The sequence below is a fragment of the Falco naumanni genome, chromosome 6, assembly GCF_017639655.2.
Source record: "Falco naumanni isolate bFalNau1 chromosome 6, bFalNau1.pat, whole genome shotgun sequence".
Classification (NCBI taxonomy): Eukaryota; Metazoa; Chordata; class Aves; order Falconiformes; family Falconidae; genus Falco; species Falco naumanni.
Window position 1 is genome coordinate 82,638,541 of NC_054059.1, and position 17,918 is coordinate 82,656,458.

At 45.6% G+C, this 17,918-nt stretch overlaps 1 protein-coding gene across 1 annotated transcript; it reads left to right on the forward strand.

Annotated features, from left to right (window-relative positions):
• The first annotated feature begins 389 nt into the window (after window positions 1-389).
• EFHC1 (EF-hand domain containing 1) lies at window positions 390-17,683 on the forward strand. Its single transcript, XM_040599468.1, has 11 exons — window positions 390-517; window positions 5,765-5,986; window positions 7,562-7,849; window positions 8,307-8,456; window positions 9,868-10,060; window positions 10,370-10,590; window positions 11,380-11,520; window positions 12,730-12,943; window positions 13,562-13,709; window positions 14,506-14,722; window positions 17,051-17,683. The coding sequence occupies exons 1-11, from the start codon at window positions 455-457 to the stop codon at window positions 17,120-17,122; spliced, it is 1,929 nt and encodes a 642-aa protein (XP_040455402.1). The 5' UTR covers window positions 390-454; the 3' UTR covers window positions 17,123-17,683.
• Window positions 17,684-17,918: the final 235 nt, after the last annotated feature.

Consider the following 17,918-nt stretch of genomic DNA (forward strand, 5'->3'; position numbering starts at 1 on the left):
GGGGTGAGGGCAGAGTCAAGCCTGAGTTGACGCTGCGGGATCCTAAGAGGCGCCGGCTGGCTGTGAGGGGGGAGAAGGAACACGGGGCGGCGGCCTGTGTTGGAGCAGGCCGAAGTGTGCCGAAATCCGTAAGAAAACAGGATTAATGCCTCCCACAGCTCCCGACACCGCCCCTTTTCCACACTGCGAGGACGAGGGCGCCCTAACCCCCCTCCCCGGCGTTCGGGTACGGCCCGACGCCCCCAGCCCCCGCCCCGCGGCTCGGAGAGACGCCCCGGCCGCGCTCCCGCCCTCTGGTTGCTATGGCAACCCCTTCCAGGGCCCACTGCGCAGGCGCGGCGCGGCCCGCCCGGCGCGCATGCGCCCCCCCTCGGCGAGCCTGCGCACCGGGCCAGCCGCCCGTTGCCGTGGAGACGGCGTCGCCGTAGCCCGCGGAGGGGTCGCCTCCGCCGCCATGAGCTCGAAGCCGGTGCCGGGGTTGCCCTTCCTCCCGGGCTATGCCTTCAGGGATCCCATGGTGAGCGCAGCCGCCCCGGTGTACCCTGCATCCCGGAGATCCCCGCCCACGCCCCCCCCCGGGATGCAGCCAAGCCCCTGGCCTGGCAGGTGCCTCCCTGAGAGCCGGGCCTGCACACCCCCGCCCTGCGCCAGCGGCTCGTCTGTGACCTGCACCCTGTCCAGCTCCTGCGGAGAATCTGGTACCCTCCGAAGACCCCCTCTGGGAACCTGGTTCTCCCTCAGACCCTTCTCTAACTCCCCGGGAGACCTGGTCCCCCTAAACTCATCTAATATTACCCCAGGGGACATGTTACCTCCTGAACCCACCCCAAGGGAGCCTCCTGTCCCTCAGACTGCTCTCTGATTCCCCCAAAAGGCCTGTTACCTCCAGAATTCACTTGATATCCCTGAGGGAACGTGGTGTCCTGGGAACCTGCTACCCCTCAAACTCACCAGAAGCCCTTCAGGGGACCTGGCACCTTGTGAAGTGACCCCCAAGGGACCTGGTGCCCTGAAAACTCATTGATGCTCCCCAGCAGACTTCATACCCACTGAATTCGCCCCCAGGAGGTCTTGATGTTTCCCAAAGCCAACAAATATTGCTGAACTCACATCTCGGGGACCTGAACTCACTCAACCCAGCTGGTATCCCCTGACCCTACCCACAGCAGACCTGATACACCCAAGTTCTCCCAATGTAATTGAAAGTCTGTTCCCAGGGGACCAGGTATCCCTAAGCCCACCCTCCAGAGGACTTGGTACTTTTAAGCTTGTCCCCAAGGAACCCATTGCATCTTTCACCCATCTGATAACCCCTGAAATTGTCTTGATAGCTTTGGAGAGGTAGGTTCCCCTAGCCTCATTTGAGACCCCAAAAAGTTTCTCTATAACTGTAGAACTACTACCTGCAGACTCTCCCCGTGGACATTTATTACCCCTGAACCCATCCAGTAGCTCCCCTGCCAGTTCATGTGATACCCCAAGGGAAGGAGTATCCCTAAACTCACTTTACAGTCTGGAAACATGATTCCCCCAGGAAAACTACTGTTTCTCTGAGCCATCTCAGTTTTCCCAAAGGGCTGTGTTCTGAACCTATTACTTGTTCTGAATCTGCCCTGAACTGAGACCCATAAACTCACATGATAGCCCCTCAACAGTCTTGATATACCCAGGAGAACCAACATTGCCCAAACCTAAAGCAGTCTTCCACTAGGAATTAATCCCCCAAACCATCCCAGTACAGTTATGTCCTGGACCCTCCACCACCCTTAGAGGCACAAATAACATCCTGAAGTCGCCAATCTCCTGTGCAATCAATACCCTCCTGATACACCCTCCTCCGAAGCTCTGATACTTCCACAAATACTCTCCCAGTGTTGCCTGGAGAACTGAATCCTTGATAGTCCGTAGGAAACTAATGGTGTGGAACCTGAGAACCTGATAATCTTCAGAGAACTGGTATGCCTCCACAGAACTGATATCAACACAGCCTCCAGGATCATCCCAAGGAAGTGAAACCCTCTCAGCTGCTCCCAGGTTCCTTGGAAGAAGTGGTCTCATCCTCATTCTCTGCACTTGAATTGATACTAAATCAGTAAGCAGCCTCTCCTTTTCCCCATTCCCACTGGCCCACACACTAAGGATCTGAAAACCCCAAATCCTTCCAATATCCTCGAGGAAGCAGTACCACAGACAAGAACAGATACTCCCTGAGTTTCTTCCAGTACTGTTTCAGAGCAGCTGACAGCTCTGCCCTTCCTTCTCCCTGAGGAACTAAGATCTTAAGTCCTGATACCATTGCTCGACTTCAGCTCATTGCTACCAATGTCACTTTGAGAAATCAATATCCTGACTGCTTCCCTCAGAAGCAATACTCCCAGGCTTTTGTAGGGAACTTGCCTTACCAGGGCTTGCCTTAGATTTCCCTGGAGCTTAATATCCTTACGAACATTTCCATAAGGCTCTGTGTTCCAAGTGAGACCCTGTCTTCCCTCTGTTCCCTCCCAATACATCGAAGTTGCCTGGTCATCAGAACAGGGCCCCAGTATGCTTTGGTATTCCAGGATAAGGAAACTCATATACTTGTGTGTGAACATTTGTGATGGGATATGCTGTACTGAAAAAAAGAAGACACATGCTTTGGGGCAGTACTCCTTGTCCCATTGAAAACTGACACTTCTAGAACAAGCACTTCCGTGTCTTCCTGATATGTCCCCTGGATCGTGCTCTACAGAAGAGAGAACCTCTTACCAATCCAGTCTACCTTTTGCCAAATCTTCTCAAGTTATGGTGAGCCCCACTTCAGGCCAGGCTGCTCTGCTTTTCCCATCTCACTCACCGAGCCTCTTTACTTCCCAGGACACAGATCTCATTGAATCTTCCAGTGGAAATGCTGATTCTTACAAGGAGAAAAGCTTCCCTTCCATCTCCTGCCACTGCAATGCTTTCTGATATTTCTAGAGGACACTACAGTATTTCATAGGTATCCTTGTGACAGAAATTTCTGTAGCTCTTGATTGCTTCTCAGATGGAGAGGGGAGGAACCTCTAAAGGATCTTAGCGACACTGAAGGGATTGAGTGCTCCCTTAGGAAGATACTCTCCTATGTTTCTTAGACCAGTGGTGGTATTGTCACTAATACCTGTCTGATATGATGTGCTCTTGATGAGGACTGTGCCATGATGGGCTTTGGTAAACCCAGACCAGATCATTCTGGATGCCTTTGTGGGAACCCAGTTTTCTCTGTTTTCCTAAATAGGACCCTGTCTTGTCTGTTACCTGTTCATGTGTGGATTAGGGCCACCCAAGGATAAATTCTCACCGTACCAGTCTTAGTAGTGCCTTCTGGCATGAACAGTCAAACTATTTTCTAAAACTCAGTGATGACTGAGTTCTTCAACAGTAAGCGGAGTCATTTACTCCTAACGAATACTCTTAATCATGCAGTAATAAAGGTTATCTCAGCTTAATATTATTTCCTCAATATAATTTATGATGTCTTGGAAATCTGCAATGCAAATTTCTGCCCCTAGCAAAATATTATTTCCTCTATCAGTAAAAGCCTACCTGCTTTAGTCATGTGAATGCTTCTATTGACTTCTAGCTGTGCTGTGTGTACGTAAGAAACAGCCATGGGACTTAGCAGAGCAGATCATTACTTTAAAGTAACTTGAAGTATTGAACTATTGGTAATGTTTTAAGGAGATCTGTACTCCAGAAATGGTTTTGCAGTGTTCCTCAGGATGAGCCCTAGTGAGTGCTATCAACTCACTTTGCCACAGTTTTCCAGTCTATGAAATGGCCATTGCAATACTTGTTTTCCAAGTGAATGCTGAGAAGTGCTGAAGAAAACCTCTGTGTTCAAATAAGATAGTATTGTTACTGCTCAGTGCTCATGTGACAGGAGAAACAGAGACACTGGGAGGGGGAATGGCGTTTGTATGAAGTGTTATAGACTTGGCAAAAGAAGTACTTAATGGAATTTCTTCAGATATGGACTGGCAGCAACTGAGATTAGGAGTTTACATTCTGGGTTTTCCCTTTTAAATTTACATTAGTCACCTGATGCTGTGAGATGTTATCTGGCATCCATGCTCACTTGGGAGAGCTTATCAACTCTAGTAGTCTTATGAATTTATGAGGTGTTTTCTTTAGGCAACTGTGGGCCCTTAAAAGCCTGCGTACTTCTGACAAACACTGATATTGCCCAATTTAAAGACAAACTTCCTGGTTTTCCTTGAATATTTTTCCCACAGATTTCTCTTAGCATTTATTTAACAGAAGGAAATGGCAGTTCTGTGGCAGGGCTAATGTTTCTAAGAGGGTCTGCTAACATGTCTTCAGTAAACTCTTTTCACCTGAACTGTTTTCCTAACCGCTCTCTCCACAGCGTTGCAAGATCTGTAGTACCAATTTAAAGAGAAAACAGGCAATTATGTGAAACTCAAGTGGGGGCCTTGAAGGTGTATATAAGATTAGAGGTTTAACCATGAGGAGTGAGGTAGGGGATGGAGAAGTGGCTCATATGCCAGAGGTTAGACTGATTGCAAGTTTGGGTCTGGAAAAGGAGCAGAAGCTTGTTTCTTTAGTGCTAGAAATGCGTACAACTGTGTTTTACTTGGCAAAAGTTAAGGTAAAGCCAGGGATTTTATTATCAAGGACTCAATTTCTCCTGCTTTTTCTGGAGCATTAAGTGTTGAAAGCCCAGTGGGGCCAGCCAGGCATGCATTATTTCAAATGCTTTCAGAATTGCAGGTGAAGTACCAGGTGTGGTGGATTGTACAGCAAGTTGAATAGCTTGATGTCACTCAAGTCTGATCCTAATCTTCAGTAGTGAAGAACAGGACTGCACTGACAGAGATTAGATCCTGTTCACAGCTCTGACATTTTTTTGTTGTGTGTCCTTAATCAAAGCAGGAACCTACCTGTGCCATCTGGGTAATTATTTAGCTTGAAGAATGGCTCAGTAGCTGACATGAGGCAGATAGCAGAGATAGGTAAAAGGCTTTGGGAAGCTCAAACCCGAGATTAAACCAACAAAACAAAAAATAACCGGTGAATCCTACAGCCAAGCATTATACAGTGCTTACATAGACCGAATTCTTCTTGTCTTATCAGGCTTCTAATTAGTCTGCTATAGGGTCTTACACTGTTGTCATTATTTAATGTGTGACCCTTGCACAGACTGTGGAGAGAGGTGGTGAAACAGCTAACATGCTTTGATATGTTTCATAATTGCAGTTCTGTGAGCATGACACCCCTTGATTTAGCCCAGCAAAGAAAATCCTATGAGCATCATCCCCAGGAGAGGGTTAACAAAATAAATAACAATGGAAAACACAGAGGGGTGCACAACACCGTACAGCAATAACAAAGTGGGGTCCCATGATGCTCTGTACTGCCATAACACAAAGTAGGGAGCAAAGAGTGGGTGAGAGAAATGCTGGGGCAGATAGAGTGCTGTCACCCCATTCTCAGCACGGAGAACGTTGGCAACAGGTAAATTAAGTGATTTGAGTTCTTGGGAAGTGTGTGCCAGTGCTAGGATTTGAGTTCACTCTGATACTTTGTTCCTCCAGTCACTTAATGTTTTTTCAGCCTTCTTGACCTAAGTGTAAAATCTGATTGTAAATAACTGCTGCGGTAGGTTATAATAAAATGCTGAGGGGGCATTCTGGATGTTACACTCTTACTGTTTTTCTGTGCTTTCAGTAGCTGTATCTACTAAGTGCATGCAGTATTTTAACAACTGGATTCCCTTCTACAGAAAACATCTTTTCATCGGTCCCAGACACTGGGCTACAAAAATGGATTTGCCTTTTCACGGCTGCCCACAGTGGGGATTGGCAGGGAGCGACTATATACGAATCAGCTTTCTCAAGCTGAATTAGATGAATTATCCAACAAGAGACCCACGCTGACGTATGGGCAAGCCAGGCAGGCTCCACCTTCCAGCTTCATACCAGCGCACGTGGTTTTTGACAAAAAGGTATAAAGAAGCTTATTCCAGGAATATCGCTGGCCAAGTTCAGAGACAAACAGTCAGCTCTAGGGTTCATGGGACAGTGTACAGCAGTTTTCAGATGCCATAGCCCTTAGTCAGAGACAGCTGAGCCCCAGACTGAAAGAGGCTTTCTTTGCTTGGGAGGATTATAATACGTAAACGATGTAAGACATTCCCCACAAGTTACGCTACAGCATTTCCAGCAGGCATTGGAAAGGAGGTTTGATTAACTCTGGAAAGCTTCGGTTTGTAACCATTGCCCTGTAAGTCACAGCTTGGCCTTCTGTGTTTCCAAAACTACATTGAAATTGTAACTGAGCTTAAAATGTAAAAGGCGGTCTGCACTGGGGACCCTCTTTGACTGGTTTAACTGTGGTCTATCTATTTATAATTGTGTTTGTCACCACAGCCTGTTACAGCCCATACTGCTCCACTAGTGCTTCCTGTGTTACATCTTGGTGGTTGTATCAGACTAGGAGGTGGTTATGTGTCTGCTTGGAGCAGTCCTGAGCTGACCCTTGATTTTAACTCTGCCAGTGGCACAGACCGCAAGCTCGCAAGTGCAGCCGCAGCCATGGACAGAGCAGTGGCTGCAGAGCATGTGAGCTCAGCAGACTTGAGCACGTGTGGGGATTTACACGCTGTCTGGCAGGCCTGGTAAGGCAGTTTGCAGCCAACCCTCAGCCCATCTGTGAGACAGTCTGGGCAACAGATGTGCTATGTTAATTACTGAGGCTGTTCCTTCAGACTAATGTAGATGTTGCTGGTTAATCTGTCAGATACTTTTCTGCCCTTCATTCAAGCCAGAGTAGCAGCAGGGGCCCCAGTGCTGCTGGGGGAAGTCATGGTCCCTTTCAAAGCACTTTTGCTGGCTGGTAGGAGCTTGCTGGCTTTATCATCACTTAATTACCCAGGCCTTTGGGTTGATGTAGGCTGGATATGCAAGGCCCGATTGGCCGCTTATATCCTCTTAGGGGCATTAAATGGTCTTGGAGGGAATATTCCTCATACTTTTGCCGAGCACAGGAGCTGTGATTGACTGGCTGATTTGTCTCCTTGTTTCTCAAGCACAGATTAGCTTTTGCTTTCAGTGCTGAATAGATGTGACTTCAGATAACACATGCAGATCTTAAAATCTACAGATGGGTTGAACGCTTCACTAAAATCTCCTGATAGCTTCCCTAAGTCAGGGTCTGCAAAGCTGACAATAGTAAAGAAAGTAATATGTGTCAGTAAACTAGATTGCTGGCAGTAACTGAGCACCTGGCAACAGGTGAAATAGCAGGTGATCTAGAAGGAGTAGGGAAAAAGACTGTATTTTTTATACCTGTGCAATGCATACCAAATTTGTAAAAGGCAAGTCTTGATAAAAGCCCTCATGGTGCCTCTGCCATCAGTCACAGATTAGGCTACAGTTGTCTTTGATGCTTTTGTAGATTACTGTCCTCTAACTTTGCACTGCCAAAGCAAATTACAAATATATTATTGGTCTTAATAGACTAGTCATGGTATTCAGATTGTTTCTTTCTCTCTCCCTTTGCTATATGGCCCCTTTGGCAGATTTTGAAGTTTGATGCCTATTTCCAGGAAGATGTACCTCTCTCTGCAGAAGAGAATTACCGGATCCGCCAAGTGGGTATCTATTACTACTTGGAAGATGACAGCATGTCCGTCATAGAACCTGTTGTGCAGAACTCTGGTCTTCCTCAAGGCAAACTTATGAGACGCCACCGGGTGCCCAAGAATGACCGTGGGGATCATTACCACTGGAAGGATCTAAATCGGGGCATGAACATCACTATGTATGGCAGGACCTACCGAATAGTCAACTGTGACCTGTTCACGCAGGTGCGTTGCTTGTACAAAGAACACTGACAGAAAGAACCCTGGGAGTTACAGGTGGACAGACCTGTTAGAGTACAGTAGTCTGCATCTGTAGCTTTCACAATAAGGTTGCTTGCAATCTTTCAGTTTGCTTTTTTGTGAAGACTTCTTTCTTCAGATCAAGGTAAACTGTGAAAGTGTGAACCTGCCTTGTGAGAACCTTCAGTGTGGTCTCACATGCCTGTTGGAGATGTTTGCATAGGTCCTTCCTGATCTGAATGTTTTCATGGGCCACTTCCCAAGGCCAAAAAGGGAAGAAGTCCATTTGCTGTTGCAGTAGAATTACTCCTGCAACCTGGTGGTCCGTGACGAATGATCTTGCAGTATTCTGACAACACTCATCTCAGCCCATCTGTAATCTCTAGTTACATCTTACCTTCAGAACTCACGGCACCATTAATACCTCAAATGACCTTTCTAGGTGTTCCTGGAGAGCCAAGGAATTGAACTGAACCCTCCAGAGAAAATGGTTTTTGATCCTTACACAGAACTGCGTCGGATGACTATGCGCAAGTACACCACACCATCAGATTTCGACCAACTGAAACAGTTTCTGACTTACGACAAGCAGGTGAGAGAGCTGGTAGTGATTACTGGTATTACAGACTATATGTTATTGAAACCTGAGTCTTGTGTCTGCAGCCTTATTCTGAAAAATCTCAGTCTGCTGCACAGACTCTAGATTTGCTCCATTCCTGGCTTTAGTGAGAAACAAAATGTTACGGTTTTGCTGGGCTTTGTGCCTGGTAAATAGCTTCTCTTTGGGTTGCAGAGCCTATGCTCTAGATCATCCATTTCTCTCTTGTTTTCTGTTGGGATAAGATAAGCCGCTGGCCTTGGGAAGTTAGCGGCCAGATGCAGTTCTAGTACAAATGGGTGTGCTGCATCCACTCCTCTCTTCCCCTAAATCATCGATGGCAGGTGCCAGGGCGGACAATTTCAGACAAACACAAATGCCACTTGCTCTGACTGAATTCTCCCTGTGCACACAGTTGACTAACACTCTTCTCCCTGCTCCCCTGGATCTTCTTTTCGTCTTGCAACAATGTATGAAACCCTATAGACTACATCTATACTAGAAAATAAAACAGGACTGGACATGACCTGAGTTCTGCATGTTGTCCCTGGCCAGCTATCCATCAAGCACTTCCTGAACATCATCTAGCTGTTAGCATAAGTCAGGATCATATTCAGTTGCCGTTTTGGATGTGTTCACCCTGTTTTGAGGGAAGAAGACAGTTTTGCTGTGTGGATGCAAGCTGGGCCATGCCTACCATTTTATTGTGAGTTTAGCCTTAGTGACTCAAATCTGTGCTGGGCCAACTCCGCCTGCAATGGCTACTGGGCTGTCTGTTTGGGAGCTGTACCTTGGGGAACTATTGAGCATTGCAGTGTGAGGAGTTTGATTTCTGTAGCATTAAAAGACAGTATTTCCACTACGCAGAAACAAGATGGGGTCTGCAGTGAATGCAGCCTCCTCAGGACTGCTGAGTGCATTCCTCTCTGCCTTCCTCAGCATAAGAGTAGTGAAGAATTGGCCACGAAACCTCTAAGAGGTTTAAGAGTCAAAACAAGATTCTATCTTGCTGTATTAAGTTTCATTATAAAAATCACTTCCCTTAAGGCTACTTCCCTACTTATTCCTGGGCAATTATTTTCTGCTGCTTTTTAATCACTCCTCCCACCATTTTTCCTCATGTTTCCTGAACTAAATTTCTTGTCTTAGCATAAACTGTTCTCTCTCTCTTGCTGCTGTCAAGGTAAGACAGGTCTGTCCAGCATTCCAGGTCACTGCTGCCCTTACCACTGCTGCCTTAGCAGCCCATTCATCCCAGTACCCACAGAACAAGGGCTTGGTTCTTCTGGAGAAGATTGGTTAGATGCCTCCAATCACCCAACTGATTTCAACCACTTCCTTTGGACAAAAGGATTAGTAACTCTAATCCATATTTGTCTTCTCTGCCTCTTTTTCTCCACCCCAGGTTCTTCGCTTCTACGCCATGTGGGATGACACTGACAGCATCTTTGGTGAGAATCGGCCTTACATCATCCATTACTACTTGGCAGATGACACGGTGGAGGTTCGGGAAGTCTACAAGCAAAATGATGGTAGAGACCCATTCCCAATACTGATAAAACGCCAACGCTTACCCAAAACCTTTGTGGACAAGAAAAGTAAGTTTAGATTGGCCAGCACATCTGTCTCTGTTAAAGTGCCTTGCTGGGTACACGCATATGTGGTGCCTGTGTCAGAGGTTCACCGAGTCTGGAGATTTTTTGCTGAGAACTCTCCAAGTGTCATTGTTTTTTAGCCAAAGAAAAGTTCTTTAAATGATCACTACATTCTTTATCTTTTGGGAAACCGTGGCAGAACAGCAGTACCAACAGGTCCCTGGAGCTACTTACACAGCTTGCTTTTGTAGCACTAGAAAATGTTAACATCTACCTGATTGGTTTTTTTCTCTTTTATTCCCTTGTTCTTAGAGACCTTCCCAAGCTGTGTGCTGGAGATCTCTGACCAGGAGGTACTTGAGTGGTACACAGCTAAAGATTTTGCTGTTGGCAAATCTACCACCCTCCTCGGACGCACCTTCTTCATCTATGATTGCGATGAGTTCACACGAAACTTCTACTGTGACAAGTTTGGCATCACAGACTTTCAGCCAGTGGAAATAAAGAAGAAACCACTTGAGGAAGTTCCACAGGTACTGCAAACAATTTCTTAAAGAAGGGAGGGAAGGAAGCAGTCAGTATAAGCTCTTGTAGTGAAGTATAGGTTCAGCTTAATAAGAACCTATAGTAGATAAGTTTGGCTTAAACAAAAGAGCAAGTTACTTGAAAAAGACAAGACAAGAATGGTCATAATTCATATCAAAATGAAAATCTTCTGAAACAGCTGATTTCTATTACTGTAAAGGACAAAGCACTTGCTGATAGTGATGGGAAGAACTCTGGTTCTGTCTATACTAGAAAATTACACAGTGTTAGGGTTTGGTTTTGGCTGGAAAGTCAGCTGGCATAGTCTGACTGCACTCATACTACTAAACTCTCCCTCACCCTCCAAAACTGTTGCTGAGTCCAAACTGCCTCCTGAGGATGGTCACAGGCCTTGTTACCTCCCAAACCAAGCCTAGGAATGGTTTACAGTGCTAGCTGGCCTAGACCACAAACAGGATGTGGATTAGTTTAACAGTGTAACCATACAGATGACTGAGTTCCTGTGCACAGGAAAGTTTAGTTATTAGTATAGCCAGTCTCTTTATTCACCTGGCTTTCTGAATTTCCATTTTCTTAATTCTTTTAAATATTTTCTATAAGTAAAGGGTCCAAAACATGGCCAGGCTAGTAGCATCTCTACTGGGCAGGATGTCACAGCTATTGCTACCTGGTGACAGAAGATTTCTTTCCAAACATGGTTTCTGATAAACTGTCTTGCAAATATTGTCTTGTTCTAAGTTTCAGCTGTTTGTGTTTGATATCTCCTCTGGATGCAGGTAATTCCTCCCTATAATGGTTTTGGCATCCTTGAAGACTCTCTCCAGAACTGCTTTTCTCTGTTTCCAAAGCCTCCCCGGAAAGATGTAATTAAGATGCTAGAGAATGACCACAAGGTGCTGCGATACCAGGTGGCCCTGGTAAGTGCTTTCCGTGATGGTATAGCCCCAGCTTATGTTGTAGAGTCAGAAGGATGAGAGGAACAGCCTACTCAAAGCTGTTAGCAAATTCTCCTCTGTGCTGGTGGGAAGAGAGCTCCCCAGGCCAACACAAGTGCCCCTCAGGGGATGCCATTGAGTTATTGTGTACTTGCTGTGACAGTTAGTAGGACGCAAAGGTAGAAAAAAACCACAAGGACAGAAAGTACCAAATAGACATGCTAGAAAACCACAGCCATTTATGGAAAAACTCCCACTGACATCAGCACGTGACAGATGGCCCTAACATAAACAGCATTGCAACTGGGCACTGTGCCTCTGCCTGCCTTCAACCGCTGCCACAAGCATGAGCTTGCTGTCTCTGCTCCTGGCTCCCAGCACCTGTTCTTCTCCAGGCAAGTTCTGGCCACAGCAGCCAGCAAGGGGCTGTGCTAGCTGAGCAGCCACGTGCCAGCATAGAAACTGGGGAGTCCATGGGGATGGTGCTTTCCACACACAACAATGGCATTCAGGCCCTGGCCTTTGTGCCAGCTTTATAGTTGGTTTATGCAAGGAGCCTCTGGCACATCCGGAGGTAGCAATGGCATTTCCTGTGCTGCCTGGTGCTTGCCCTCTCCAAACACTTAGGGTGAATAAGGGCTTTCTTTTTCCTATTGTCCAGGAGATCCTAAAGGTCACAGCTGATGAGTTCAGATCCACTTAATTTTAAACCAAGCAAGTAAAGCTACTGGTGTGTCAAGGGAGTGTCTTCCTGTGACTAAGAGCTGGAAGCAGCACCAACCTCTCTCAGGCACTCATTATAATGAAAAATACAACTTCAATACTGAATTTTACAGCCAGTCTCTCTCTGTAATGAATCATACTATATATGATATTCCTTTCTCTTGGATTACTCAGTCTGTGGAAATACTGAATGTACTGGGTCATTGCAGCCCAGATTCTGCTTCTGTTAGCCTGAATAGCACAAGTAACATTTGAAATTCAGATACTTAATGGTGTCTAGGGCTTTGTTATGATATGTCAGTGTATCTGTAGCTTTTGATCTACATCAAGTGCTTTGTTTAGTTAGCTATAAAAAAAAAGCCATGAACTGTGGGTGCTTACGAGTGGATTGCTAGGTACTCCTAAGCACCCCAGGAAAGAAAAACCTTGTTCAAATGTTCTTTTCCAAAGCCACTACCTTTCCTCTAGGAATCACCAAACCCCGAGGACAGAAAGCGTCGTTTCGTCCTCTCTTATTTCCTCTCCAATGATATGATCAGCATCTATGAACCCCCAGTCCGTAACTCTGGCATCATTGGAGGCAAATACTTACGCAAGACCAGAGTTGCCAAACCAGGCTCTACTACAGAGAATGCCATGTACTATGAGCCCTCTGACTTCACCATTGGTTCTACAATTGAAGGTAAAATCCAGCCTGGATTGATAATACTCTGAGCATTGCTTTTCAGTGTCTGCTCCGATATGTTTTTATTGCATGGACAGTGCATATACCTTCCTTCACTTGAAAGATGGGTTCCTTCTGGGCCTCATCACATTTGAGTTTCCAGATCACCAGCTGGTGCACATTCATATAACTCTGTCACTGTCAATGTTTGGACCTTTGACATTATTATGAAAAGAGCTATGTTCTTTATAGTATGTGTTCAGTGTGCATTTTGGGACCTGCTGGTTTCGCAGGGTTAAAGCTATGCCAGATGACTGCCAACCGCAAAGGCCATCAATCTATCCTGTAAGGAAAATAAATGTAATAATGAAATATTTAGAAACACACCAGTGCTAATGGGGAAGTCATTGTAGGTCCAAGCATGGGGTCTTTGCTCTCAGCAGCAGCTTTTCTGGCAGAAAAACTCCCTTTGAGTCAGTGAAACTATTCTCATGTGAAGGACTGAAACAAACAGCAGAGCTCGCTCAAACCTGAGCCCAGCCACAAGAGAGAAACTATGCTTTCTCCTGGATGAGGAAGTAACTTGCCCATGCTGAAAGACAAGTAACACTGCTTTCTTTAATGTCTCTTCTCCAGTGTTTGGTCACAGATTTGTTATCACTGATGCTGATGAATATGTGCTTAATTACATGGAGAGCAATGCAGAGAGTTTCCCTGAGGCAACACTGCAATCCCTGAGGGATCATTTTCACCCACGGCAGGTGGTAAAAGAGACTGCCAACAGGTAAGCTTCAAAGGATGACATTGTGAAGCTAAATAAGACTCAGGGTTGACAGCTAAGGGCATTTCCAGCAGCCTCCATGGGCTCCAGCCCGCTGTCTAATGGCTGCTCAGCTGATTATTCAGCTCCAAGAGCCTGTGTCTGGGCACATACAGAGAGGGTCAGGTATGTACAGTATGATGTCGTGACTGCTGCTGACCCAAAAGCCTTGCGAGACAGCTCTGGCTCAGAAACAGAGACACTTCCAGCTAAATGGATGCAGTCATCTTTTCTCAAAAGAGGGCAGTTAACTGTGTCAGATGCTGCTAACAGTATCTCCATGTGCCACTAGATGGTTGCAGGCTCAGCAGAGGGTTGGTGGAATCTTTTTTTTTCCATTTGTTCTGGCTGTGCTTATCAGCCCATCAGACCCCGGACCACATCTTTTTTAGCTGTCTGGACCCGTTTTGGGTGAATCAGTAACAACCCTATTAGCTCAAAACACACTTTGGAGTCATTTAATATCAAGTTCAAGGCCTTTGGTTGAAAATAGAGTTGCATACAGTTCCTGGGACTGTATGGAGCACATGAGCAAACACTCCTTGTCCCAGAGCACTTGCAGATCCAAGATCAAGACTGAGCTTCATCTCCAAGTCCAAGATGAGATGAGCTTGCCATAAAAATCAAGCACCCCAGAAGCCTGCTGAGTATTCAGAAATACAGTCTGGCCAGCCGTGGTGGGCAGCCAGCACACAAGTGTCACAGTAAGGCTGCCAGAAGTAGCTTTTACATGAAATCTTGTTCTTCCTTTCTTCTACAGTGACATCCCCACCTTTGGGACCAACAAGCAGGAACTGGATGAATTAATTGTGCAGGTTCAGGAAGAGCTGAAGCTCCATAAGTACTTGAACAACAAAAACATTTGGGAGGCATTTCTTCAGTGTGACAAGGATGGCTCTGGTGTCCTGGACAAAACAAAATTTTTAGCCCTTTGTGACAGCTTGAGTGTGCCGACCAACACCGTTCTTCTTAACAAGGTCAGAAGGAAGGGGCACTGTGCATCCTGAGTTCCCCTCCTATAGCTTTTCCAAAAGATCTTCTACAAACAAACCCTAGCTAGGTGAGACCAACAGCTCCTTTACCCTACAAAGGAGAAGAGCTTCAAGAAAAGGGCAAGAGAGTCCCAATTCAGAAAGGCTTCTGAGCTGTTGGACTGAGTCTGTGTCTTAAAGGAGGATATAATTGCTGTCCTCTGAGTAAAGGGCAGAAATGTACCCAGGTTGCCCCCTAGATGAGCAGCCTGGTGTTTGGCTGCACTATTACATGAAGCCTGGAAATGCCTGCTGCCATGCTGGTCTCAGAGATGAGCAGTAGAGGTTGTATATCATGATAGAGATCAGGCATAGGGTACTGCAGTGCTTCTGAGTATCATGACTTAAGCACACCTGGTCTTGAGTATTGATGACAGCTTAGGGAATGAGCCATAGGAAAGCTTAGATGCATTCTGGATTTTACAGCAACTGAACTGAAGATTTGAGAACTAAGTATTATAGAAAAAAAATATTAGAATCATAACCACTTGGTTAACACAACTAAAACATAGGCTTGCTGGGCACTGTGAGCAACAGCATACAGAGATCACAGTCTGCATAGCAGAAAACGTGAGGGGAATTGAAGAGAAAAAATCATGTAGTGGGGATGGAGGATCGTTTTAGGAATATGACTGGCAACGATGCTTTTTAGCATAATGTGATATGCAGTAGATTAGTGGCCAATAGAGGCAGACTCAGAATTTAAATAAATCTAGAAACCAGAGGGAGTATTTCCATTGATTAAAAAAAAAAAATAATTCCTAAACCAGTCAACTGTGAGCATCACAGCTGTGGTTAGAAAGGTGCACAGGCAGGGTATTTTTGTCTCTGAATGTGCACTGAATAAAGGCCTTTGACCAGCACCCAGGGCTTTGCTGTTCTAGAGTTCATCGGAGACCACTCTGCCCTGAGGAATTTACAATGTGGCAGCCCTTCCCGCTTCCACTCTGAGAATGGGAGATGAAGTGACATGCCCAAGAGCATGTGGACAACCTGTGACAATTGAGGCTAAACCCCCACGTTTGAATACCCATCTAGGACCTATACACTAGAGGCATCCTCTTCTCTCTTGAGATCTTAATAAGAGTGTGCCCAGAGCCCTCAGAATTGTGGCTGTGCTATAAATTAAACATATGGCAGATAACTACTGCCTGGATTGGAGAGGAGCACAGCTGTCAGTCACACGAGCAACCCTAGTAAATCTGTCTCCAGGCGACAAGGGAAAGAAGAATCCTTTCAAGGAACTGTGATATTAGACCTTTTCCATCTCCCTGGGTGTCAGAAAGAGATTAGTTATGCAATTAAAGAAACAAAAGCCCTCTTTCTTCCCCTTAAGCACACAAAGGATATAGCTCTGTAACACAATGCAGGGTCAGGCACGGATACCAGAACTGGCTCATTAGTAGGGCTGTCGCTGAGCTCAATTATCTGTGTCTCCACTTTATGCCATGTGCACACACCAAAGCGACACCAGTGAACAGTAACTGGTCAGACATGCTGCCCTCATCCCACTTTTGGCAGGGATTGTTATGGGGTTTCTGAAAGATTTGCTGTAGCCTATGTCAGTCTGTGTCATACTTCAGTTTTTTGTGGATCTGTTGCTCTAGAGGAGTTATAGAGGACTGTATGAAAAATTTGTTTGTAAAAGGGTTGTAATGATTGTTAAAAATATAAGGTATGAAATGTTGCAAAAAAAAGGGGGGGAAGTGTAGGAATGAACCTGTGTTAATTAGCATTGATGATATACAACTGTGGGCTGGCTTCAGGGGTGGTGGGTTGGCCGATGTAGATAAGGTGCAGCTGTGGCTGGTTAAGTGGTTGAGACCCAATGAAGAGAGAGCAGCAAGCAGAGGGAGGAAGAAGCAAAAGAAGAGAGAACACATGCCCTGGATGAGGTGAGATGAGGGAAAAGGCAGCAGAGGGGCTGGCATGAAGACTATGCTGGTATGAGATGGTAAAAGACCTTGTTGCAGCTTGACAAGTTGGAGAGTGCTGTGACATGTTGCCACTGTGGTGATACTGTGAAGGCAATCAGGATTAAACTCAAACACTTTAACTATTCTCCTTGCATAGATTAGTGTCATCTATAAGCACTCAAGGTTACCTGTGATTCAGGATGATAAGGTGGGAGGCTCTTCTGCACAGGGGAGTTAGATCTTCTGCTCTGTTGCAAAAGGCGTACCTCTGGGCACTTTCCCCTAAAAAAAAACAAATTTGCAGCTTCTTCCAACTCTTTATGGTGTTTATTTTGTGGTTGTTTCCCCCCCCCCCCAGGTGATTGACCTATGTTCATGTGGAGAAGACAAGATAAACTACCATGACTTCCTCAGAGCCTTCCCCTCGTGAACTTTGCCCAGAAGCTGAAGCACAAGATCAGCAATAAAATTCTTAGCTGACGTAAGACATTGAACTTCAAAAAGGATGATCCAGTCTTCATGTTGCTTCACTCACTCTCCCCTTTCCATCCTCACTAAAGTGAGCTGATTTCACCCTCACTTTGTTAACTTTTTTCCCCTTCCTTACCTCTCCCTGCCCTTTTAGTTACCACAAAACTCAACCTCAAAACTGCTGGATATTGAAATGAAACTCACAGGAGAAAAAAAAAACTTTGGAGAACCAAAGCCAGGTTCTCCTGTTAATCTCACAACTTTTTAATGCAGTGCAGCAAGGCTTGCTAGAGTTAAGCTCTCTAAAGCCTGGAGTGATAACTACTCTAGATTTCTCTTAGAGTTGAAAGGGGCCTTTCACCTCCAAACAGCAAAACCTGCCAGTTTAAATTGTTATTTGCATTGCAAGAAGATCTAACAGTCCTGCCATAGAATGTGATAAACTCACACTTGCTATTCTGAATGTAAGTGAGTTATGCATGGCTGCTAAAAATTGTTAATAAATCTGCTTTAAACAGAAGTACCTCAGTGGCTGGAATAGCTAAAGGCGGCGGGGGGGGGGGAACCCCACAAAGTGTGATTCTGGTTTTACTTGAAAACGAGTGGTGAGTGTAGTTCTCATATAGCTATGGAGACAGCAGGGGTCTGTACAGAAATCTGCTGCCAGTAGCTTTGCATTTTTTAACAAAAGGTTGGGAGAATGGTTTTAGGACTGAGATACTATCTAAACCCATTTTATGCAACCTGTCATCTTA

Bases quoted from the DNA above. Each gene is read 5' to 3' on its own strand.
- EFHC1 (XM_040599468.1), top strand. From the start codon at position 455: ATGAGCTCGAAGCCGGTGCCGGGGTTGCCCTTCCTCCCGGGCTATGCC. The intron at 5,987-7,561 runs GTATAAAGAAGC...CCCCTTTGGCAG, and splicing joins ACGTGGTTTTTGACAAAAAG to ATTTTGAAGTTTGATGCCTA. The intron at 12,944-13,561 runs GTAAAATCCAGC...TCTCTTCTCCAG, and splicing joins CATTGGTTCTACAATTGAAG to TGTTTGGTCACAGATTTGTT.